This window comes from Symphalangus syndactylus, chromosome 11, assembly GCF_028878055.3.
Source record: "Symphalangus syndactylus isolate Jambi chromosome 11, NHGRI_mSymSyn1-v2.1_pri, whole genome shotgun sequence".
Taxonomy (NCBI): Eukaryota; Metazoa; Chordata; class Mammalia; order Primates; family Hylobatidae; genus Symphalangus; species Symphalangus syndactylus.
Window position 1 is genome coordinate 130,242,629 of NC_072433.2, and position 25,608 is coordinate 130,268,236.

Here is a 25,608-nt window from a genome sequence, read left to right on the forward strand (position 1 = left end):
GCCGGCCCTGGAGGCCAGCGGCCCCGCCTTCCTCGCCCACCCGGCGCCCGCGCCTCAGCTGCCCCCCGCCTCCTTCGGCCCGATGAGCCTGCGGAGCGGGGCCGGGGGCGGCGCCGGTCCTGCTCGGTCCTACCAGCGCCGCCAGCCATCTGGGGGAGTGGCCTCCGGGCTCCGGGTAGCCTACAAGACGCGGTGCGCTGAGCCCCGCCACCCACTCGCGTCCCAGGGCGTCTCCAGCTGCTCCCATTGAGCTGTCTGCTCGCTGTGCCCGCTGTGCCTGCCGTGCCCGCGCTGTCGCCGCTGCTACCGCGTCTGCTCGACGCGGGAGACGCCAGAGAGCTGGTGATTGGAGCCCTGTGGAGGTAAGTGTGACTTCCATGTCTCTCCCTTTTGCAAACTGTTACCCTCCCGAGAAGCTGGTATAACTAGAACAGATGCCATCTCGCAGGGCTGACTGTGCCGGCACCACACCGAGTGCTCTGCTTGCATCACGGAACACAGCTTTGCGACATGCCCTTTTGCAGATGGAGAAACTGAGGCTCAGCGAGGACAACTCATTTGCCCAGGACCTCACAGCCAGGACTCCAAGGAACAGGGATTCAACGCCGATCTGAGCGCAGAATCCTGCTCCTTGGAGGCTGTTTACTCTCTTGCCTTCCTTGTGCGGTTCACTAGCATTAATTGCATTCCTGTGTTCGTAGTGGGTGTCAATAACTGGAAAGCTGATGGCATGGATATGGCAGGCATTAGAATGTGTCCTACTCATGTCTGGAGGACCAAGGTGATCTAGTGGCATGTGCATTCAGCTGCAGTTGAGAGGGCCACGCCCCTCTATGATTTCATTTGCAAGGTAGCCTTCTTCCCATATTTCAGATGAAGATGCTGAGGGTCAGAAAGGTGAAGTAAGTTGTCCCAGCAGAGCCACGGCTGGAACCCAGCTCTGTCTGTCTCCAGAGCTTCAAATGGATGTGGAGAGACTTGGGGCCATGTCAAGGTTCTGCAGTTTGGGGGAACACGTTTCCCCAGAAACCCATTCTTTAGCCAGAGCGGGCACCTGCATTAACTCCTGCATGGGGAGAGTTACCCTGGAAGCTGAAGGCTCACTCTGGAGTGTGGGGGAGATCATTCGTCCCATGTGGACAGAGCCAAGGCTAGTCCCTCATGTGCTGCAGACCCAGAGCCTCCCTTGCTAAGGCTGGGCTGGTGGACAAGCCAGGGAGGACTTCGCTGATGCCTACTCATCGCAGTCCAACTTGAATTGGGCATCTCTCAGCCAAAATGTGAGTTGCTGCCCTGGCTGAGAGAAGCATCCTGGAACCCGTGCAAATGCCTGGCTTGCCTTGCAACCGAGAGTGGGGTTGTGAGTTTCCCCTTTGGGCCTTTAGACCCCTTGCCCTGGTAGAATGGGGTGAGCCTGCTTTCCCCATCCAGGGTCTGGTGTCTGACAGTGAAGAGAGCCTGCAGAACAGGACCGGGGCGTGGCCCTTTCCAGTAGACTTAGGCCATGAGTTGTGACTGTCGGCTGTCCCAGGGCTCCTTGGGTTGTATGCACCTGATTTTCTGCTTCTGCCCCTGATCTGGCTGTTCCCACTCAGGAGAAGGGGTGGGTGTGGGACTGTGTTGCCCGTGCGGCAGGCACGCGGTCTGTGCCACACACTTTACTTGTATTGTCATCGCTGCAACTCCCCGGGGCAGTAGGCCTCTTGATGCCCACTTCACAGCTGAGGGAAGTGAGGCTCAGCAAGGTGAAGTGCTTGCCTAAGATCCCCCAGCTGGTATGGAATGCTGTCACCCCCAGGTGGGTCCTATCTGCACACTTGACCCTGCTTTCTTTAAGACACTTCTCTGCCCACTGCCAACTCCACCCATGAACCTGATCTTCACACAGGTGATGTTTTGTCTTAGAGGGGCTCCAGGTGAAACCACTGGACAATGTACCCAGGGAGGAGAAACCAAGAGATTTTGATTTTTGCAGAGTCTCTTAAGATGTAAGAGTAGGAATAGTAATAATGCCATTTATAGTAATACAAGCAGCTGACATTTTCACGCTGCTTAGTACAGACCAGACATGCCCAGGGTTTCCACAGAGGAGCTCACTGCCTGCTCTATGAGCTGGGCACTTTTTACAAGGAGTAAGTCAAGGCTCAGAATTATTAAGGTGTGTGCCCAACATGACACAGCCAGGGCGGGGTGGAGCTGCCGTACAGGCTGGGCCCTGTGCCAGATTCTGCAGGAAGGTGCCCGTCTAATCACCGACCAGCCACATGACTGTCCCGGCAGAGCTTGCTACTAGTTGAGGCTTTTCATGCCATGTGGGAGTTTTTTTAACGTTGGCAGGGATCTGGGTCTCTGGTCCCGGTTGGGGTGAGACTGGAAGGGGATCAACTGACCCTGGGCTTGGGCTCAACGTTGCTGACAGGTACTGAGACCCCTGTCCCAGGACCCAGATCAGTGCTGGCTCTGAGTCCTGCCTCTGGCCTGGAGAGGAGAGTTGGCTTGACTGGGAAGGCCTGAGCTGGGGAAGAAGACTGCGAGGTCTCTTAAAACCTCTGCACTTCATCCCTCAAAAGACCCCAAGTTAAGTATGTGGCCCTTTGTAGGCTGCATTTGAAAGATTTGGAGGCAGGACCCTCTGATGTCTTTGGAGGTCAGAAAGTTTTTGGAGGCAGGGCACTGACCTCTTTGGCCTGTGGGAACTGGAACTTTTCTTTCCTCTGTCACCAGCGTCCTTTGCTGCGTGTGGGAGGTGCCTGCATGTCTGCCTGCGCCTGACTCAGGAGGCTTTTTCTTTCTTTTTTTTCTTTTTTCTTTTTTTTGCAAACACACTGGTTTTTGATCAGTCCCAGATGTGCAAACCCAGGATCACTCAAAAGAGGCTGATGGCTTGTCAGGAAAGGAAAATTCAGTCTGGGCATATTTCACTTCGTCTTCAGTTCATTGAGTGGAACAGATGCTCAGACCTTCCAGAGACGGGGACCTAGAGCACCTTGTAAAGTCTTAAATAGAGCACGCTGAGTTCTGGGACAGGCAAGGGACAGGCAGATGCGGGTGGTGGTTAATAGGATGGGCCACGTTCTGTTTTTCTTTTTCCTGAAAAAATGTATTGTAAAAATACACATAAACATAAAATTTACCATTTAACCCATTTTGAAGTGTACAATTCAGTGGCATTTACTATATTTGCAGCATTGTACAGCCACCACCACTAATTCCAGAGCGTTTCATCATGCCGTAAGGAAACCCCATGCCCATTAGGCATCATTCGCCATTCTCCTCCCTTCAGCCACTCATCTCCTTTGGGTCTGTACGAACTTGCTTATTCTGGACATTTCATGTAAATGGAATCACACAGTGTGTGGCCTTTTGTGTCTGGCTCCTCTCACTCAGCATCATGTTTTCAAGGTTCATCCATGTTGCAATGTGTATGAGACCTTCATTCCTTTTTATGGCTGAGTAATATTCCATTGTATTACTAGACCGCGTTTTGTTTATCCATTCTTCCAGTAAAGGAAGTCTGGGCTGTTTCCACCTTTGGCTTTTACGAAGGCTTCTGCTGTGAACATTCGCGTACAAGGTTTTTTGAGGGCGGATGTTTTCATATCTCTTGAGTGTTTACCTGGGAGGGAATTGCTGGGTCATATGGTAACTTTATGTTTAACTTATTGAGGAGACTGTGGCCTCTTGTTTGACTTCTTTCTTGAAGCATCAGCTCAGGTCCTGTCATTCCAGAATGTGTTGCTGGCCTTTCCATGGGTGCAGGGAAGCCCTGGCATTTGGCATTTGTGGGCAGTGTTGACATGCCACCTGGGTCACAGCAGCAGCAGGCAGGGAATCCTGAGACTTGCCCTGGGGGAGCCCTGCCTTCTACCCCAGGCTGTGCAATGACGAGTACTCTTGGACAAAGACCCCTCTTGCAATGCTGCGAGGACATCATGGTCCAGCCCGAGGGAGATTTTTCTTTGATTGTCGTGAGTGCTGCATCAGCTTAGACAAAAACCACAGAGTCAGAGGGAAAAAAACGTCCTGATGAGGATTGTGCAATTTCCGGACCATCATTTTTTAAAAATTATAAATTATGAAATCCCACGTTTTCAATCCCAATTTCTGGAACGTGTTTTATTTTGAGCACAGAATGGCAACATCCCAGGAAAAAAAGTCATGCTCCCATTTTGCTTGTAATCAAGTGAGCTGGAACTGACCCTACCCCAAATTTTTTTTGAATAGGGAAAGGACTCAACCGGACCCCTCTAAGGAATGGGAGCTGGCATGGAGCTGGCATCTTCTGAGCCTGACTTGAGAAGAGCCTGATAACTCCTGGAGGAAACACGCAGGGATTTGCGAGCAAGGGAAGATGATAGTGGGTGGATGGGGAGCTGGCGAGGGTGCCCCAGGCAGAGGCACCATGTGTGTGCAAATGCCTGGAGGTGGAGAAGGGCCTGGGACTCTTGGAGAATGGCAGGAAGTTTGGTGTGCTTGTAGTCTACGAGTCAGGCTCAGGGTGGCAAAGGTCTGCCCTGCAGGTGTTGTGATGAGCTGTACCACTTAGTGGGCACCATCAAGGTGAACAGAGAGTAACACGGTAGCATTAAGAACTTGAGAACAGCTCACTGTAGAATAAACTGTGTCCCCCAAAGTGTGCAGAGCCCATACCTAGTGGTCCCCAAGGTGACTGAGCACGTGCACAGATCCAGCAGCAAATCCCCCCAATCCAAGAGCTGTTCTTTCCGTTCTCTGTTCTTTCTTTCGGTCCTTCTGCTTATGGCAAGGTGAAAGTCACAGGTGGAATTGTCCCTAACACCTCTCCCACACCCTGATCTCCCTTTACAACAAAGAGCAAGCATCCTCTACAACAAAGCCTTTGGCTTCTATCAGTGCCTGGCTGGGAGGAAATAACTGTCTTGTTTTTACTGTGTTTAATTTCACTCCTGCTGTCTGTTCACGGCACCAGTGATCAGGTTCTCTGCCAGTGGGAGTGTCAGAAAGTTACCTTTTTAAAGTAAATTTCTTGGAACCCAAAAAACAAGCCAAGTTAAATAAAAATACAAAATATGGGGCCAGGCGTGGTGGCTCACGCCTGTAATCCCAGCACTTTGGGAGGCTGAGGCGGGGGGATCACCTGAGGTCAGGAGTTTGAGATCAGCCTGACCAACAAGGTGAAACCCCATCTCTACTAAAAATACAAAAATTAGCCAGGCATGGTGGCAGGCACCTGTAGTCCCAGCTACTCAGGAGGCTGAGACAGAAGAATTGCTTGAACCCAGAAGGCGGAAGTTGCAGTGATCCGAGATCGTGCCACTGCACTCCAGCCTGGGTGACAGAGTGAGATGCCATCTCAAAACAAAATCAAAGCATGTACTAGAACCGGTACACAGTAGGAAGGTGGGAAAACTTGGGAAGTGGGGGATTCAAAGGACGGGGTTTGGGAAATGTTGGATCAGAGTGGGGGAAGCAGGAAAACCGAGAGGCTCTTATAATTTAGAGAAGTGCTTCTCAGAGTGGGGGCCTGCAGCCAGGCACCGTGGCTCACACCTGTAACATTAACCCTTTGGGAGGTCGAGGCGGGAGGATTGCCTGAGCCCAGGAGTTCGAGTCCAGCTTGTGCAACATAGTGAGATGCTGTCTCTACAAAAAATTTAAAAATTAGCCGGTGTCCTCTCAATATGTCTTGTCCTCTCCATGTTTCTAAAATAAAGGAAGAAAGGCTGGGTGCAGTGGCGTACATCTATAATCTCAGCACTTTGGGAGGCCAAGGTGGGCAGATCACTTGAGGTCAGGAGTTCGAGACCAGCCTGGCTAACATGGCAAAACCTTGTTTCTACTGGAAATACAAAAATTAGCTAGGCGTGGTGGTGCACGCCTGTAATCCCAGCTACTTGGGAGGCTGAGGGAGGAGAACCGCTTGTGCCTGGGAGGCAGAGGCTGCAGTGAGCCAAGAACACAACACTGCACTCCAGCCTGGGTGACAGAGAGAGACCCCATCTCAAATAAATAAATAAATAAATAAATATAAATAAATACAATAAATACATAAAATAAAAGAAGAAAAAAAATTAGCCAGGCATGGTAGTGCACACCTGTAATTCCAGCTTCTTGGGAGGTGGGAGACTTGAGCCCTGGAGGTTGAGGCTACAGTGAACAGTGTTCACGCCACTGCACTCCAGCCAGAACAACAGAGTGAGACTCTGTCTCAAAAAAAAAAAGGGGTTCCTGGCCTGGAAGCACCTGAGGACTCATAGAAATGCAGGTTTTCAGGCTTCTCTGGAGACCTGGATCAGAAGCTATGGGGTGGGGCTGGCAGTCTGTTGTAACAAAGCATCCTGTTATCCTAGAAAGCTAAAGAAGCCTTGCCCTGGGGCCCTGGCACAAAGGTGGGGCATGGAGGGCTGGTTACTGGGGTCAATGTGGAGCTGTGTGGATGATTCTGGTTATAGGGCCTGGTGTGACCAGAAAGAAGTCACGAGTGACCTGGGAGCTGAAAGACCACCTCCCTCCAAAATCAGGAAGGTCCCTTAAGAACAAGTTATTGGCATATTTGGAAGGCTTTCTTCCAGAAGAACACTCAGCCCTTTGGCACTCTGTGCTGAGGCTGTGACGCCCTGATGCTCCAGGGCTTGAGTCAGTGTCCTGAGGATGCCGGCACCTTCCTTCAGAGCACGTTTCATGCCCCTATGTGCCTGGGAAGAGCCAGCTACACACATTTATTTATAACCCCTGAAGGGGTGAGCTGTTTCCTCAAGGGCATTGAAGACACCTCTATGATGTGTGTCCATCTTCCCTGCCATCTCTCCCTCCTGCCCCAGGCCTGCTGCCCACACAGCCAGTCCGTTCTCCCCGGGAGGGAAGACACGGTTTATTCCCCGGGACCTGCGAGGCTGGGGCTGCCCTGGGACTGAGAAGGGATTTTCAGCTGGGCCTTGGCATCGCAGGACAAAGTGCTCTCTCAGACTTGGGATAAACTGGGCTCTGTCTGGGAGAGTCGTGTGCGGGTCCAAGGGGGAGGCCTCGCCGCCAGCTGGACTTTATCTGGGGCCTGACACATCGCAGTTCACTTTGAAGCTGCTGAGCCGGGGCCCCAGGCCTGTTTCAGCTCTGAGACTCCTGAGGGAAGGCCCGGGGATCTTCTCTGCATAATGGTGTGCTCTCTCCTTGGACCCCTCCTGCCCTGTTAATCCAGTCTTCAAACAGAGGTCAGAGCAACATCAATTTTTTTTTTTTTAATTTCTTGTTGATGCTTAACATATCAGGGAAGAGGGCACAGCTGTCTCCGTGCCGGTAGAGAGATTTTCACAAAGCGCCGTAGCCCCGGTCACAGCAGAGCCTGGCCGGCCCCCAGAAGCCCCTCAGGCCCCTCTCACTGCCCAGGACCCCCCAAGGGTAGTCATTTCCAGACTTCTAAGGGCACAGGCTGGGTTTGCCTGGTTTGGACTTGACCTAAATGAAACCATGCGTGTTGAATCACTGGAGTCTGGCCTCTTTTGTTGGTTGAGCACCGTGTCTGCGGGATTTGTCTGTGCTGTTGCGTGTTGCAAGGCTTTTGCGACACAAATCAGACCCTGTCACCACCCAACTTCCTTCCCTCCAGGGCCCTCTTTGCATTTGGAGGAAAACCAAGAGTCCTCACCATGGCCTTCAAGGCCCCTCACCACCTGGCCCTGGCTGCCTCCTGACCCCATTCCTCCCCAGCTTCACGGGCTTTTCGCCTGTCCTCGGTCACGGTCACGCCTCGACTGTGACCCCCTCTGAGCCTTTGTCCTTGCACTTCCTGCTGCCTGCAGTGCCCTTTCTTTTTTCTTTCTTCTTCTTTTTTTTTTTTTCTTTTCTTTTCTCTGAGATGGAGTCTCACTCTATTGCCCAGGCTGGAGTGCAGTGGTGTGATCTCGGCTCGTTGCGATCTTCACCTCCCGGGTTGAAGCGATTCTCCTGCCTCAGCCTCCCAAGTAGCTGGGACTACAGGCATGCACCACCACGCCCGGCTAATTCTTCTATTTTTAGTAGAGACAGGGTTTCACCACGTTGGCCAGGCTGGTTTTGAACTCCTGACCTCAGGTGATCTGCCCGTCTTGGCCTCCCAAAGTGCTGGGATTACAGGTGCGAGCCACCACACCGGGCCTACAGTGCCCTTCCTTTAAGAGCTCAGCAGGGGCCGGGCGCGGTGGCTCACGCTTGTAATCCCAGCACTTTGGGAGGCCGAGGCGGGCAGATCACCAGGTCAGGAGATCGAGACCACGGTGAAACCCCATCTCTACTAAAAATACAAAAAAAATTACCCGGGCGTGGTGGCGGGCGCCTGTAGTCCCAGCTACTCGGAGAGGCTGAGGCAGGAGAATGGCGTGAACCCGGGAGGCGGAGCTTGCAGTGAGCCGAGATCGCGCCACTGCACTCCAGCCTGGGCGACAGAGCAAGACTCCATCTCAAAAAAAAAAAAAAAAAAGAGAGAGCTCAGCAGGACCTTGCCGTCGACCCCAACCAGAGTTGTTCTGCCCCCCTCCTCTGTTCATCTTCGCCATCTGTGTCCCCGGGCTGTCCTGCTCACACCTTCTGTGTTTACCTGTCCACTGCCCGTTTACTCTCTGTCTCCTCCCAGTCCTGAGGGCAGATTCGGTCTTGTTCACTTGCAGATCCCAAGGACTCCTGGGATTTTCACCTGCAGATTGCTGTGGAGGTTCCGCAGCCGGCTCTCGACTCATCTTCGCGGATGCCACCTGTCAGTGAATCACGCTTCTCAGGCAGGGAGACTGACCCGGGCTTCCAGCCCTAGAGCCTGGCACAGAGATGATCTGGGGCCCTGAATTTACTCAGGAGGAGAAGGGAAAGAAACATCATTAAACACCATTAAGTTCCTGGGATTCTGTCCCTGGGCCTTTTATAAACATGATCCTGGGTAATCATAGCACCCTCCCTCCCTAGCCATGGAAGAAGCTCAGGGCCTCATGCATGAGTGAGGAATTAGAGGCTTGAGGAAGTTGAGGCATGCCCAGCTCCATGCGGCGGAGGCGGAATTCGAACCCAGAGCTGCCCATTGTTCTCTATGCCTTTCCGCATTGCCTTCTGGGAGTCCGTAATTCCTTTCCCTTCGGAGAGGGAGGGCTCCTGCTGTTAATCTTTTAAAGCTTTGCCGGGAACATTGTTTCCAGGGAAACATCCACACGTCTTCAAGAAGGGAGAAAGGTGCCCCAGGAGTTATGTCCTGGGGTTTTAAAGAATGTATTAATTTATTACCTGGTTCCTTAAAAGTGGCTTTTCTTATATATCACCTTGGCTTGCATCGAATGCACCTGCTTTTCAGTTCTTTTTTCTTTTTTTGCACATAGTAGATTAAATAAGAGTTTGTTGAATGACTATTTTCTTTTTATCCAGAATTTTATATATTCTTAGCATAGTATGTAAACGATGAAAAGCATTGTATAGTTTTTTTGCTTAATTAAGCATCCAGACATATTGTCTCAGAAATCCCATAAGAATATATCTTTTGTTAATTAGCTGGACGTGGTGGTGTGTGCCTATAGTCCCAGCTACTGGGGAGGCTAAGGCAGAAGAATTGCTTAAACCCAGGAGGCAGAGGTTACAGTGAGCCGAGATCGTACCACTGCACTCCATCCTAGGGCCAGAATGAGACTCCGTCTCAAAAAGAAAAGAAAAAAAGAATACTATCTTTTGTTGAGGGGACAGAAGGAGAGAAGGTGGCTTGTGGGGCTGGTGTTGCCTTTAAGCTGAGTGGACCGTTGGTGTCCTGGAGAGATGGGGAATTCAGTACAGTGCAGGCAGCAGCTAGGGAAGGAGCTGGAGCTAGTCTGTGGCCTCCCTTGGGTCTGGCCTTAATCCTGCCAAGAAGGGTTTAAGGAAAACTGCCAGGCTGCAGTGAGTAGGGGAGAGAGGGCCCCCACTCACTGTGTGGTGCTTACCCAGGCGCTCCTAACGGGATGTTCTGCTCAGTCAAGGGATCTGCCAGAGACACAGGCGGGGGGAGTGGAGTACCCCTCCTTCCAGCCACCGCTTCATTCCTGGAATTTCTGGGTGGTTTGTGGGTATGACTCTGATCTGCCCTTGGCCTCTTGCTCAGATCTGAGTTCTCCTTTGATACTTGTGAGGAAGAGTAGAGCCTAGAGAACACCTCGACCCCCAGGCTTCTGGGGTCAGCTGCTCTCGTATGGACCATGGGTCTCAGCTGAGTGGTGCGGGGCCACAGGTCAGAACTGCCCTGACGTTTAGGAGAGTTGCTGCGTGGACGAGCCAGGACTGGTGAGGGACCAGGGCGTGGTGAATGAATCCACATTGTCCTCAGGCCTTCTGTGTGACCACAGGCAAGTTGCTTATTTTTTTTGAGCCTCAGTTTCCTCATCTGTAAAATAGGGCTATTGTCACAGTGACCTCATCAGTTTGTGGACCACATGAAATGTTCGGTGTAGGAGTAGAGGGCCCAGGCCACGCCTGCGGCAGCCCCTTCCTCATCCCGCGTCGGTGTGGGTTTGGTGACGAACATTTGTTGGGGACATAAAGTTGATTGAACAAGGCTCAGTGCCGGCCAATGGTGAACTGCAGCCAGCTTGGACTGGCTCATACCGGCTCTTGAGAGCTGAAAGTTACATTTTCAGGGCCAGCGTAGTGGCTCACACCTGTAATCCCAACACTTTGGGAGGCTGAGGTGGGAGGATCACTTAAGCTCGGGAGTTCGAGGGTGGCCTGGGCAACATAGTGAAACTCTGTTTCTACTATAAATACAAAATTAGCTATGCCTGGTGTTGCACACCTGTGGTCCCAGCAACTTGGGAGGCTGAGGTGGGAGGATCATTTGAGCCTGGGAGGTTGAGGCTGCAGTGAGACATGATTGCACCACTGCACTCTAGCCTGGGTAATAGTGAGATCCTGCCTCAAAACAAATAAATAAATAAAATTCAATAAAAAATGGATTGCGAACCAGTTCAACACAACCATCATTAAACGTTAGATTATAAAAACTTACAGCTAAGTTATATTCTGGGCATGGTGGCTCACGCCTGTAATCCCAGCACTTTGGGAGGCCGAGGCAGGTGGATTGCCTGAGGTCAGGAGTTCAAGACCAGCCTGACCAATATGGGAAACCCTGTCTCTACTAAAAATACAAAAATTAGCCAAGCGTGGTGGCATGCACCTGTAGTCCCAGCTACTCGGGAGGTTGAGACGGGAGAATTGCTTGAACCTCGGCGGTGGAGGTTGCAGTGAGCTGAGATCATGCCATTGCACGCTAGCCTCAGCCTGGGCTACAGAGTGAGACTCTGTCTTAAAAAAAAAGAAGTCATATTTTAAAAGAAGGTAATAAATACTTAAAACCTGTCACTTGTGACTTTTTTCCTGCATTTTACTGTGGCCTCTGCTCTTGAGATTATCAGTGTCTATGGGATCTGCGTGATGGGAAGGCTGTGTGAGCGTGTGCCTCTGGGGATCTCTTTCCAGAAACTCCGTGCTCAGTGACTTCACGCTGGTTGCTTGAAGTTGGCCACAGTGGCAGTATTTACACGGAGGGAATTGGCAAACACCACAAGGCAGGGTGATTTTTGCTTGGTTTTTGTTTTGGAAGCTGGTGGTGAATGATTTACCATCCCACCACTGTTGCGGCCCTTGAGAAGCTCGGGGTCCAGGGAGGGAGGCTGAGAGTCAGAGCAGCCGCAATCCTGGGTGGGGAGCCCAGGGCCGGGGGTGCCTATGGGCCTGTCAACTCAGCTGAGACCCACCCATGGAAGAGGACAGAGCTCCATGACAGAAATGACATCTGACAGGGTAACCTCGGCATGAATCACCAAATACATTTGCATGGGTGGCACCTGGCCGGGTGGTGACATGAATCCGCCAGACCTGGCACATGACATCTTGGACATCTGGGGAAAAATGGCCAATGCTCAAGGCATATACTGAGCTAATATGTGTTTCAAATTCAGTAGAGGGTCCCCCTGCCATCCCCCAAGCATTGGACATCTAACAGATTTTTTTTCCTTTTTTTCTTTTGAGATAGAGTCGCCCAGGCTGTAAAGCAGTAGCATGATCTACAGTCTCCATCTCCCAGGCTCAAGCGATCCTCCCACCTCAGCCCCTCCATGAGTAGCTGGGACTACAGGCGTGTGGCACCATGCTTGGCTAATTTTTTTGTTATTATCATTTTTAGGAGAGACAGGATCTCACCATGTTGCCCAGGCTGATCTCAAACTCCTGAGCTCAAGCGATCCTCCCACCTCAACATCCCAAAGTGCTGGGATTATAGATGTGAGTCACTGCACCTGACCTAATAGGATTTTTTTTTTTAATTTTTAAATTTTTAAATTTTTTATTTTTTAAGTCTTGCCGTGTTACCCAGCCTGGAGTGCAGAGGCAGGATCTCGGCTCACTGCAACCTCCACCTCCCAGATTCAAGTGATTTTCCTGCCTCAGCCTCCTGAGTAGCTGGATCTACAGACACTCACCACCACACCTGGCTAAGTTTTGTACTTTTAGTAAAGATGGGGTTTCACCACATTGGCCAGGCTGCTCTTGAACTCCTGACCTCAGGTGATCCACCCACCTTGACCTCCCAAAGTTCTGGGATTACAGGCATGAGCCACCATGACCAGCTGGATTTTTAAACATTGGATTTTGTTAAGGCAAACGTGGGCTTTGAAATAATATGAAGAGAGAATTGTCTCTTCATAGCATTCCACATTATTAACTCCAGCCTTCTAAAATCCCTTTGAACGATGCATTTTTGGAGGCTCTGGCACAGCCTCATTATTATAACAGGCAGTGCACTGACTGGGGAACTGAAGTTCAGGACTTTGTTCCTTCCTCACAGCCGTAGGGCTTGTCACTCCCCTCCACCCACAGACGTGAACTCAAGAAGCTCAGTGCTGTGTCCAAGATTACCCAGCCTTGGGCAAGGCCAAGGGCCAGTGAGGGGGAAGGTCAAGAATTGAACCCCGGTCTGTCTTCCCTGAGAGCCCATGCTGCAGTCAATAAAGAAGCAGCCCAAATCAGTCCTTATATGGCTTTTCTGATCCAGCTGGGAGGAAGAGGGGGCCACACAGTCATCCCGTAAATATTTATCAAACACTGACTTAGACATCGATGCTTCCACGGTGAACGAGACCCGCAGATCTGCGGTGTGATTACGCTGGAGGTTTCTAGGAAGCCGTGATCGTCGGGCTGAGTCTTAGCGATGAGCAGGAATTCATCTCCCCGGCCCGGGCCAGTGAAGCGGGGCACGTCGGGGTCACGGGATGAGTTGTGGGAACAGCATGTGCAAAAGCAGGGAGCTTGGCACAGGCTGGGAGCTGACGGCTGACAGGCTAAGTCCCGAGATTCATCTTTCTGGCAGATTCTCCTAAACACAAGGCACTTGCAGCCCAGGCCAGTGACGCAATGAGCTTCAGCCCAGCTCCTTCTCCCTCACTCACTTCTGCGTGTTGAGTACGACAGTGCCCAAGAGATAACTGTCAGGGAGTCCCCTCCCTGAACTTGGACACATGGTTTGGTGATCCCCTCAATGTTCACAGAGCCTTGGCCAGGGTAGAGGGGTGTGGTTAGAGAGCTCATAGTGCAGACAAGCTGTGTTGAAAGTCCCCCAAACTTTTGGCAAGTTTGAGTTCAAGTCTTGGTTCCACTTTAAACTAGCCACACAGTCTCCTAAATGCCAGTCTCCTGGACTCAGTTGCTCTTTCTGTAAAATGGGGATGAAAACAGCTGCCTCCCTGCTAGAGTCCAAATGCATCTCAAAGCTCTGGGCAGTGCGGGAGAAATGTGACTCCTGTCACTTTTATTCGCCAGCCGTGGGTCTCTCCATTGACCCTGGGACCCGAAAGCTCTGTCCGTTCCCCTCCCAGCCTCTGCTGTGTGCTGAAATCTGGTGTGTTTTCATGAGGTCTCGGAGCCGTTATCTTACTTGTGGTCTTATGGGCTCAGTTTTGCAACTCTGGCAAAAGAGAACAAAATCTTCCAGAGAGCATTTCTGCTGTGTTGTCCCGCGGTCCCCAGCGATATTTCATTATCAGTGAGCGGCTGAGTGGACAGGATGCAGGGGCATCTCTCTAGCAGTGACGCGCGCACCCTGCCCTGCCTGGGAGCATCAGGGGTAGAAGAGCACGGTTACAGTGGGAGTCTCCCTCCCCGGGTACCTAAGTGCACTCGGGGCAGCCACCAAAGCGTGAGCTCTTCCAGGACGCTAGGAGGGCACTGTGCAGGGGGCATCCGTCTGCCAGAGGTCAGAGGTCAGAGGTCAGCTCATCATATGTGGGTCAAAGGCGAGTGGGCAGCACCGCTGGTGGTGGGGGGGCGTGTTTGTGTTGGTGGAATGTCGCCATGATGCGAGGGTCTCCTTCGTCTCCCATGGGGGTGACACATTGGTGCCTTCTCATCAACAGAGGCACCACGCGACCTGGGAGGCCCATGCCCTGACTCCCCCAGCCCAGCAGCCTTCCCAGGAAGCAGGAGACGGTGGAAGAGAACTGTAGGGCAAGATTCGGTTGTTTGGTTTGGGAACCCGCTTCCCCCTGCATGGGTTGGTGGGGGTGCTTGGGATTTTCAAATCCAGAGGGAAGCCGACTCCGGGGAGGCAGCAGGGCACTAAGCCAAGGGCACACCTGGGCCTCGAGGTTAGAAGAGCTGCGTTCCAGCTCCAGACTTGCTGCTCGCCCTGGACAGGCTCCTTAAGTTCCATGGACTTCAGCTTCCTCATCTGCGGAGTGGAAGTGATGGAGCCGAGACTCTGGGAAATCAGGAGGGTGAGAGGAGGTCACGGAGGTCAGGCGCTCACACCGCGACTGGCGCAGGGCAGGTCATCCCCTGTGGCCCCCTTCGCCCTGAGGGTCGCTGGCATGAGCCCCTTCTTGACGTTGGCAAGCCCAGGACCACTTGGAGGTCTGTCCCATTTGGAAAGAGTTTGTGTGTTTTCGTTGTCAACGGAAAAGGGGCGAAGTGCTTCTGTCCGGGTTCCTACTGAGCTGTCTCAGCAGTGGGGGTAGAATGGGCAGTGTGGGCCAGGGCTGCCGGGCACTGCCCCTGTGAACTGGGCCTCAGCCAATTGGTTTGTAGCTTTGGCAGATGGCACGAACCAGATTCCAGCCAGGACCCTGGCCTCGGCCTCCTAACTTGTCTGTCTGCCTCTCTCGTGTCTCCTCTTTACAACAGCCAGGGGCATATTTGGAAACAGTCCTGTCCACCCATGTGTTATCTGATGTGTGTTGGTCTGTTAAGCCAGCTACAGCAAAAGTACCACAAGCTTAACAATAGGAATTTAGATTCCCACAGTTCTGGAGGCCAGAATTCTAAGATCAAGGTGCTGGCTGGGCTGGTTCCTCCTGGGGTCTCTCTCCGTGGCTGGCAGATGGCGTCTTCTCCGTATGTCCTCACGTGGTCATCCTCTGCATGTCTCGGTCCTAAACTCTTCTAGTAAGGACACCAGTCAGCTTGGTTAGGGCCCAACCTCACGGCCTCACATTACCTTAATCACCTCCACAAAGGCCCCGTCTCCAAATACATCGCATGTGGAGGTCCTGGACATTAGGGCTCCAATGTGTGAGTCTGGGGAAACCCAGCTCAACCCATAGCTGTGTGCTTGTTCCTGTGCACCCAGCACTGGGCTCTGGGGGTACAAACCAGAATAAGGTGCTGGCCCTTTTATGGTTACTTTTCTTTTTTTTAATTTTTTTGAGATGAAGTTTCGCTCTTGTCGCTCAGGCTAGAGTGCAATGGCATGATCTCGGCTCACTGCAACCTCCACCTCCCAGGTTCAAGCGATTCTCCTGCCTTGGCCTCCCAAGTAGCTGGGATTACAGGCATGTGCCACCACGCCCAACTAATTTTGTATTTTTAGTAGAGACGGTGTTTCTCCGTGTTGGCCAGGCCGGTGTCGAACTTCTCAGGTGATCCACCTGCCTCGGCCTCCCAAAGTGCTGGCATTACAGGCGTGGGCCACCATGCCTGGCCTGTGGTTACTTTCCTGCTTAAAATCTTCTGTGTTCTTCTGCAGCCCAAATGTGGCAGGAGCCATCCAGATTTGGAGAAGCCTCGTCTCCTCCCACGCAGGGACCTCCCCACACCCCTAGGCCGTCTGGGCTGAAGTCAAACACAACCACTTTCAGATCCAACAGTACTGGCACGCCAGCCAACATGGCAGGCCTGTGTTTCCCAGGCTGGCGGCTTTTGTGGTGCACATGAGGGCACTTGGAGAAACCCCCCATTCCTCTCCCCTTTTCCTTCTGTTCTCTTCCAATGTGGAGGTTTCACTAAACCCTGTGGTTCTCCCAACTCTAAAGCTCCACCTGAGACTTCATAACTTCTCTTTGGAATCCTTAGAGAAGGACCAGCCTCTAAGCTGTGGAAGTCCCTTTAACATTCAGAACGAAGGCGGCCAGTCAGATCTCCTGGGATAGCTCACACTAGCTCAGGAGGACATGACAGAGGACTCATTTAAAAACAGCATTTGTCTCCTCCTGTTTTCTCACTTTGGCATTTTGTTTTATTTTGTTAAGCACAGGTTGGCCCTCCCTAATTTGACAATCCAAAAATCCGAAATGCTTCAAAATCCAAAACTTTTTGAGGACTGCCCTGAAGCCACATGTGGAAAATTCCACACCTGACCTCATGTGATGGGTTGCAGTCAAAACACAGTGAAAACTTTGTTCCATGCACAAAATTATTTTAACATTTTGGATAAAATTACCTTCAGGCTACATGTATAAGGTGTATCTCAAACATAAACAAATTTTGTGTTTAGATTGGGTCTTATCCCCAAGATATCTCATTATGTACATGCAAATAAGCGGAGCATCGTCATGACACCGGGAGGACACCCCGTGACGCCGATTACCGCACTCTCAACCTCAGCCCAGCGTCAGAGTTTTCTGGCGTCTCTTCTTTGAGCCTGGCCGCCTGCAGCTGGAAATGTTCATGTATGGTGGTGTGACTAACCTGAGAGAGAGAGATCAGGGATCCTGAGAAGTTCTGCATTCTTGGTCTGCTTCCCAGAGGGACAAGTAAGCACGCAGAGGTCCTCCCCGCACCGTCCCGGGCTCGGCTTCGGAGGAGGGCAGCCCGTCTGGCCCACTACAAAGCAAGCCAAGCCTCTCCTCTCCGCATGGGGTTATTTTTGTCTGAGGCGCAGGCTCAGTCAGGACCCTGGAGAGTTTCCAGGGGTCAGGAATGGGAACCACAGCATTCCCATAGCTCTTTGGCTCAGCCTCTGTCTCCTGTTGCCAACGTTTCTGCTTCCTGGGATGCCCGTCTTGGTCTCCATCCCCTCCAGGCCTCAATCTACATCTCCCCACCCTGGCCCCACCCAAGGACGCCCACTTTGCACTGCCACTGTCCCAGCCAACTTGACTGGTAAACACTTGGTTGGTGCTATGGGGGTGAAGACCAGGGAGGACTCATGTGAAGAACTGAGCCCCGTGGACTTCCGACGGGTCAGCTTGAGGCACGGCCACCACCCAACCCTCCAGACAGAGCTGCTTCCTCCGGCCCTTGAGGGCCTGGCACTGTCTTTAGAGTCAGCCTTGTCCTGCTATGTGGGGACTGGGGGTTTCCTCCTCCATCTCCCCAACCTAACTGTGAGTTCCTTGAGGCCAGGGACAGAGTCCTTTTCATCTTTGCATCCCCAGTCTCCATCTCAGAGTCCAGCACAAAATAAGGCACTCCATGGAGGTGACTGGGTGGCCCCGACTCTCCCCTGGGAGAAAAGCAAAGAGGGGGGTGTGCACGGATGCACTCGTTCAAGCCCTTCCTTTTCTTCTAGGGCCAATAACACACATTTTTCAGATGGCAAGCCAGGAGGAGGAGGGCTGTGGTTCGTGACCCTATAATGGAGGGGAGGTAGTTGGCCCTCAGGGACAGAGGAGCCAAGGTAGCTTGCTGGAAAATTCTGGGTCTTTGTAATCGTCATTTCGAATCTCAGTGTCTCTCCTTACCAGGAGGCGGGCGCTGGGCTTGTCTTGTCGCCACACTAAGCCACAGCCTTCTTTTTTTTTGAGATGGAGTCTCGCTCTGTGGCCCAGGCTGGAGTGCAGTGGTGCGATCTCGGCTCACTGCAAGCTCCGCCTCCCGGGTTCACGCCATTCTCCTGCCTCAGCCTCCGGAGTAGCTGGGACTACAGGTGCCCGCCACTGCGCCCGGCTAATTTTTTGTATTTTTAGTAGAGACGGGGTTTCACCGTGGTCTCGATCTCCTGACCTCGTGATCCACCTGCCTTGGCCTCCCAAAGTGCTGGGATTACAGGTGTGAGCCACCACGCCCGGCAATTTTTTTTTTTTTTTCTTTAAGACGGAGTCTTGCTCTGTCACCCAGGCTGGAGTGCAGTGGCGCAATCTCGGCTCACTGCAAGCTCCGCCTCCTGGGTTCACGCCATTCTCCTGCCTCAGCCTCCCAAGTAGCTCGGACTACAGGGGCGCAACACCATGCCTGGGTAGTTTTTTGTATTTTTTAGTAGAGATGGGGTTTCACCATGTTAGCCAGGATGGTCTTGATCTCCTGACCTCGTGATCCACCTGCCTCAGCCTCCCAAAGTGTTGGGATTACAGGTGTGAGTCACCGTGCCCAGCCAGCCACAGCTTTCTTATCTGCAAAATGGGGATGAGAACAGCCTGACCTCCTGGGTTGTCACGGTGATTGGGAATAACATAAATGACCGGCCTGTGTAGGTGCTTATGAAGGGTTTTCTGAGGGAACAAAAGGCTGAGGCCTTGGCTGGACTTGGTTCTGGGCAGCTGTGTCTTAGTGTGCGACAGATGTGCGGAGGGGTCTCGGGGCAAGCGCCATGATAAGAGGAGCCATATGTCAACCACTATGGGTAACCTGAGTCTGACATCACAGGGACTAGAAGTTTGCTCTCAACGTTGGTCCACGGAGCATCCTTTGGCAATGGGAAATGACTTTAGCCATCCCCTTGGGGAAAGAGACAGAAGCTAATTTGTGCCAGAGATTCACCTGAGTCCTGAATGTATAAGAGAGGCTGACTCATAATTAGGAAATGCGGGACTCGCTCGAGGAAAACTTGAGTCCAGGAGGAACTCTTCTAGGTTATCCTCTTTGGAATCCCGACAGCTCGCCTCGCTGGAAACCCTTGGCGTAAATCCCAGCTCCACCACTTCCTGTCTGTGGGACCTTGCTTGTTTAGCTTCTGTGGGCCTCAGTTTCCACATCTGTAAAATGGAGAGAGAGTTGTGTGTGCTGCTTTCGCTGCTCGAGCCAGCGCTGTGACCGGCTCCTACTAATGCGGCTTCTCCCACCGCCCTCTGCTTCCTTTCAGAGCTCAAGCGCCCAGCTGTGCCCCAGGAGCCCAGGCCACCCTGTGAGTCCCATAGTTGCTCCAGGAGTGGAGCCATGAGCTGCGTCCTGGGCAGTGTCATCCCCTTGGGGCTGCTGCTCCTGGTCTGCGGATCCCAAGGCTACCTCCTGCCCAACGTCACTCTCTTAGAGGAGCTGCTCAGCAAATACCAGCACAACGAGTCTCACTTGCGGGTCCGCAGAGCCATCCCCAGGGAGGACAAGGAGGAGATCCTCATGCTGCACAACAAGCTTCGGGGCCAGGTGCAGCCTCAGGCCTCCAACATGGAGTACATGGTGAGCGCTGGCTCCGGCCACAGAGGCCGGCACCGGGGGTGGGGCCTGGGCCACCGGCCTGCTCTGTTCCGCAGCCAGCTCTGGTCCCCAGTCAGTGCGTGTGATGGCTGACTCAGGGTGTCCTCTGGCAGGGGAGGATCCTGGCTCTGTTCTGTTTTGTTTGTTTGTTTTGAGACAGGGTGTCACTCTGCCACCGAGGCTGGAGTGCAATGGCGCAATCATCATGCACTGAAACCTTAGGCTCCCGGGGTTAAGCGATCCTGCTTCAGCCTCCCAAGTAGCTGGAACTACAGGCACCCACCACAGTGCCCAGCTAGATTTTAAATATTTTGTGGAGTTGGGGGTCTTGCTATGTTGCCCAGGCTGGTCTTGAACTCCTAGGCTCAAGCAATCCTCCTGCCTCAGCCTCTCAAAGTGCTAGGATTATAGGCATGAGCCACCATGTCTGGCTCTGGCTCTGTTCTTAAGATTCTGCCAAAATAACACACGTGGGTTCCCTGTGCAGAGCCTGCTTCGTTGCCTTCATGTCACTCTTGGTAGCTCCACTGGGAACACAGCTCTCAGCCCTTCCCACCTGGAGGCAGAGTGGGGAGGGGCCCAGGGCCGGGCTTTGCTGATGCTGATCTCAGCTCTGCCACACGCTGGCTGCACGACTCTGAATTCTCCTTAGCCATTGTGAGCCTCACTTTCCCCTTTGAGAGTCCTTCCTCATGTGGTTGCCATGACTGTGAGATAAGTTGAGGCTGTGAAGGCCCCAGCACAGACTGACCCTGCCTCCCCAACCCCTAGTCTTTGCTAACTGGGAAAGGAGCTAACGGTGACAGAAGGCAGCCAAGGTCAACCCTCCTGGGTGCTTGTGATGGGTGTCCCAGGTGTGGTTGGGGGATGCTGCTATTTGACCCCAAGCTCCAGTGTGGAAACTTCTTTCCTGGCTGGTTTTCCAGAACTACAGGGAAATGGACCACAGTCTTCTAGGGTCCCTCCTTGTCCACCAACCAGGAGCCTCCACCTTGTCCATCCATCAGCTATGAATGGCTTTTTGAACAAACCCACGTCCCAGCCTGGGTAACATGGTAAAACCCCGTCTCTACAAAAAAACCCAAAAGTTAGCTGGGCGTGATGGTGTGCACCTGTAGTCCCAGCTGCAGTGGGACTGAGGTGGAGGTGGGGGATGGGAGCTAAGGAAAGAGGATCACTTGAGCCTGGGAGGTCGAGGCTGCAGTGAGCTGAGATTGCGCCACTGCACTCCAGCCTGGGTGACAGAGCAAGACCCTGTCTCAAAAAATAAAAACAAACAAACAAAAAATCCACGTCTTCCCCAGAGTCTGAGTCTTTGCCACTTTGGGGGTACAGGCGTCATCATGTCTTTGGAATGCACCCATGGCCCCCTGCTGTGATTGCTCTGAGAGAAACGCTGCCGTCTCCTCTGTGTCTTTAAAGGTATGGTCACGTTCCTTTGCCACAGGCTGAGCTGGCCTGGGTGATGACCCATGTCTCCCCCACAAAGCTGCCATGGAGGGTCATCGCATGAGGGTTGAGTGGCTATTACGTGCCGTGTGAATTGTGTCCTCTTTAATCCTGACAGTAATGTTGGAAAATAGAAAGTATTAGGACCAATTCGCAGAAGAGAAAACTGAGGCTCAGAGAGGTTCATCTTTAAAGGACTTGTACAAACCACACAGCTACAAATGTACAAATGGTGAATCTGGGATTCAAAGCCACCCTGTCTGTCCCCAAAACCTGCACATAGAAGGTGCTAATACATATTTATTGTTTTTGTTTGTTTGTTTGTTTTTGAGACAGAGTCTTGCCCTGTCACCCAGGCTGGAGTGCAATGATGCCATCTCGGCTCACTGCAACCTCCGGCTCCAGGGTTCAAGCGATTCTCCTGACTCAGCCTCCTGAGTAGCTGGGATTACAGGCATGCACCACCACGCCAGGCTAATTTTTTGTATTTTTATTAGAGACGGGGTTTCACCATGTTGGCCAGGCTGTTCACAAACTCCTGACCTCGAGTGATCCACCCACCTCAGCCTCCGAAGTGCTGGGATTACAGGCAAGCGCCACCGTGCCCAGCCTATACATATTTATTGAATGTGTGGGTAGGAGGCAGGCTCTTCTTCTCTGCCTTCCACACACCTGAGATTTAATCAACTGGTGAATTCAATATATTTTTGACTGCCTCCCGTGTGCCCAGCACCCCGTGAGATTCTTGCTATAAAGAGGTGAACAAAGCAGATGAGGTCCCCGTCCACATGGCACCTCTGGACTAGTGTAGCCAGGAAGTATTTGTGGAGCACCTTCGATGTGCCAGGCACTGTCCTGGATTCCAGGAAGAGGCATGATTATGAGTTGTGCTGAGTTAGATGAAGAAATACGGGGAGCTGCAAGAAAGAACTTTAGGGGTGGGAGAAACCTGACTGAGATGGAGGTCTAAGGGTGGCCCACTCTGCGGAGGAGCCATGTCAGTTAAGACCTGAAGAGTGAGCATGATTGAGCAAGCAAGCTTGCAGGGAAGGGTGTTCTGGGCAGAGGGAACAGAAGGTGTGAAAGCCACCACTGCCTCGTGAGTCTCTTTCCTTAGTGGGATAAAAGCTTCAGGTCTCAGAGGAGCTCTCACAAAGCCGGCGGGGCCATGGCTCATTTCTGAGGGAATGAGGCCATTGGAAGAGGTCAGAGAGGCAGTAAGGGGCAAATCACAGAGGGCTTTGAGGCTAGGTGAGGAGCCTGCCTTTTATTCTATGAGGAATAGGGTTTTGGTATTGCTGAAATGGGGGTGAAAAAGAAAAAAAAAAAAGAAACAGAGTTTTTTTGTGGGAGAGGATACATTTGTGACTGTGAAGCACCTTCTTTTTTTTTTTTTTTTTTTTTTTTTGAGGCAGAGTCTCACTCTGTCCCCCAGGCAGAGTGCAGTGGTGTGATCTTGGCTCACTGCAACCCCCGACCCCTGGGTTCAAGCGATTCTCCTGTCTTGGCCTCCCAAGTAGCTGCGATTATAGGTGCCCACCACCATGCCTGGCTAATTTTTGTATTTTTCGTAGAGACGGGGTTTGCCATGTTGGCCAGGCTGGTATCAAATTCCTGGCCTCAGGTGATCCACCCACTTCAGCCTCCCAAAGTGCTGGGATTACAGGTGTGAGCCACCGCACCTGGCCATGAAACACTTTTGCTGCTGTGCGATGTTGGGGATTGGAGGGCCCGGCAGGAAGCAGGGAGGCTACTGGGAGGTGGCTCAGTCAGCAGGTGATGGGCAGGTGAGGAGTGACGGGGGCGGTATTTGGGCGGGAGGCAGGGAATGAAGAACAAAGAGCCATTCCGGAGACCTGGGAGGCGTTGCCCATGGCTCAGGGCTACACTGGCTTTCTGGCTGGGCTTTCTGTCTTTCTCCAAGCTGTGGACACACCGCACCGTGAGAAAGGCTCCTGGAAGCAGAGCAACCCTGCCCGGGGGCTGTTTCTGAAGGGGCAGAGCAGAGGCTGGAAGACCTGCAAGCCTTCCCTCAGAGTCACTGCTTTCCTTCGTGCCACGCTCCCCTCCCCTTCCAAGTCAGCCTTCCTCCCTTCCTTCCTTCCGTTTTTTTTTTTTTTTTTTTTGAGACAGATTCTAGCTCTGTCGCCCAGGCTGGAGTGCAGTGGTGCGATGCGATCTCGGCTCACTGCAACCTCCACTTCCCAGTTCAAGCGACTCTCCTGCCTCAGCCTCCTGAGTAGCTGGGACTACAGGTGCACACCACCACACCCAGCTAATTTTTGTATTTTTAGTAGAGGCGGGGTTTCACCACATTAGCCAGGCTGGTCTTGAATTCCTGACCTCCGGTGATCCACCCACCTCACCCTCCCAAAGTGCTGGGATTGCAGGCATGAGCCACTGTGCCCAACCGAAGTTTTTCTTTTTCACCCCCAATTTCTGAGAGCAGAGGGGGCTTGTTGGAACATGCTGTTGGGAGAGTTGCTTTATGAGAAATGAAAGGGGCCATGGGAACGTTGAGACCCACTGAATGTCCCATGCACGCATCCCTGGTGGCTTGGCCTTGGTCCTCGTGGGGCAAGGAGGCCCCACGTCTCTCTGGAGAGGTTGTCAGCATCTGGGACTGGAGCTTGACTGAGCTGCGACCCCTAGGATCCCAGATGCTTCCCGCCTTCTGGTCTGGAGCAGGCCGGGTTCACGCTGGTCTTCTTGTCCCTGCACTGTGCGGTCCTCCCGGTTTCATGCAAGACTTAGCGCCGGTGAAAGGAGCTTCTTTGCAGCAGGGAAAGTCAGGCCGCCTGGGCAGCCCATAGCAGGTCTTTCATGTTTTCCTGTTTGTTTACTTGGTGATGTTTCAGGATTGGAGCTGGGATCTGGCTCCTTTGGTCTAAAAGGCCGGCCTGCTGGGGAGGCTGAGCCTTCATGGATGCTGCTGAGGCTACCTCAGACCAGGGAGGCTGAAAGGAAGGGAAGGCAGAGTCCCTGCCACTCAGCCCGGCGCCCTCAGCACTGCACTGCGTTGCTCCGCTGCTCCGGTTCACATCCAAACAAGCAAAGCAGATTTGAGAAAGCGTCTTGGAAACATGGCTTCCTGCTCGACCCCGCCTGCCGTGGCTTCAAGCCACAGTCCTTTGAAATAGCCTTAGCACTGAAAGGTGGATTCTAAAACCCCAAAGAGCTGAGCAGCCCGTTCTGAGGTTTTCTGAGTGGACAGGCTCTGGAGCCAGCCTGCCTGCCTCCAGCCGGCTCTGTCACTGGCCAGCTTTGTGATTTCGGGCAGATTGCTTAGCCTTTCTGTTTATATTTCCTCACCTGCACGATGGGAACAAGAAACCCTTTCTCATAGGGTTGTTTGGAGGAGGCGATGAGATAATGCATAATGAGTTCTAAGTAAATGTGAATGATGCTGTTATCATTTAGTATATTGCACAGTCAGCATATTGCATTAGCATATTTTAGTAACTTATTATTTTAGTGGGATGGGTCTGGCACTTGGTTACAGTATGCAAGGCAGGAAGAGCCCCCCTTAGTAGCCAGACAAGAGGGGGTTGTGAAAGGCTTCCTGGTTGTGTGACCTCAGGCATGCTACTTAACCTCTCCAAAACTCAAGTTTTGTTGCCCCTTGGCCATGGAGGAGTCTTGCTGGGACACGGGGAGAGAGGGAAGCGAGGCATGCAGTTGTGTTGGGCAGGTACTCCCTGCTGGGGGGTCCCAGGGCTAAGACAGGACTGTCTTCCCTGAGCATCTGCTGTGTGCCCAGGGCTGGGTGTGCAGAGGGCGGGCGGCCAGCCTCTGCCTGCTTAAAGCTGGAGCATCTGTCGGGAGGACTCCAGGGTGGAAGTGCAGCGTCAGCTGCCAGCTGTGCCAGGGCTGCCTGGCGTCTGTTCCTCCACAGAGGAGAAAGGACACGCTTGCTCTGTTCATGGAGTTCTCTCCCCAAGAGGCATGTGTGTTCCTGGGGCCAGCCTGTCTTCAGAGTCTCTGCCCAGGCCCCTGCTCAGGCCCCGCTGATTCAGGATGGGCGGTGCTGGGAGGTAAGCAGGGATCTGGGCAAGCTGAAGACGTCTCTTGTCAATTTCTTCTCATTGTGGTAAAATATACGGACTATAAAGTTGACCATTGTAACCATTTTTAAGTGTGCAGTTCTGCGGCATTAGGTACATTCACACTGTTGTGCAACCATCCCTGCCGTCCATCTCTGGTACTTTCTTTTCTTTTCTTTTTTTTTTCTTTTTGAGACAGAGTCTTACTTTGTCCAGGCCCAGCTAATTTTTGTATTTTTAGTAGAGATGGCATTTCACCATGTTGGGCAGGCTGGTCTCCAACTCCTGACCTTAAGTGATCTGCCCGCCTCAGCCTCCCAAAGGGCTGGGATTACAGGCGTGAGCTACTGCGCCGAGCCCATCTCCGGCACTTTCTATCTTCCAACTGAAATGCGGCACCCATTCATCTCAGGGCCTTTCTCGCAGTGTTGCCCCGCGGGTGGCCAGTGAGAATCTAAAATCCCCTGCAGGGGCCCTCGTCTGCTTTTCTTTGCAGGCCTGAGTGTGGCTGACGCGGATAAAACCTCCCTGACTGCAGCCAGGC

The 25,608-nt window shown here is 52.6% G+C and overlaps 1 protein-coding gene across 2 annotated transcripts in view; it reads left to right on the top strand.

The window, feature by feature from the left end:
• Positions 1-213: 213 nt before the first annotated feature.
• Positions 214-25,608, top strand: part of CRISPLD2 (cysteine rich secretory protein LCCL domain containing 2) — a 90,909-nt gene continuing 65,514 nt past the window's right edge. Inside the window, exons 1-2 of one of the 2 annotated variants that reach the window (XM_055299760.1) lie at positions 214-362; positions 19,241-19,554. In XM_055299760.1, coding sequence (XP_055155735.1) covers positions 19,315-19,554 — 240 coding nt within the window. In that variant the 5' untranslated portion in view covers positions 214-362; positions 19,241-19,314. Of the gene's footprint in view, positions 363-17,580; positions 17,641-19,240; positions 19,555-25,608 lie in introns of those variants that run through there. The other variant, XM_063612506.1, reaches the window with a different exon arrangement.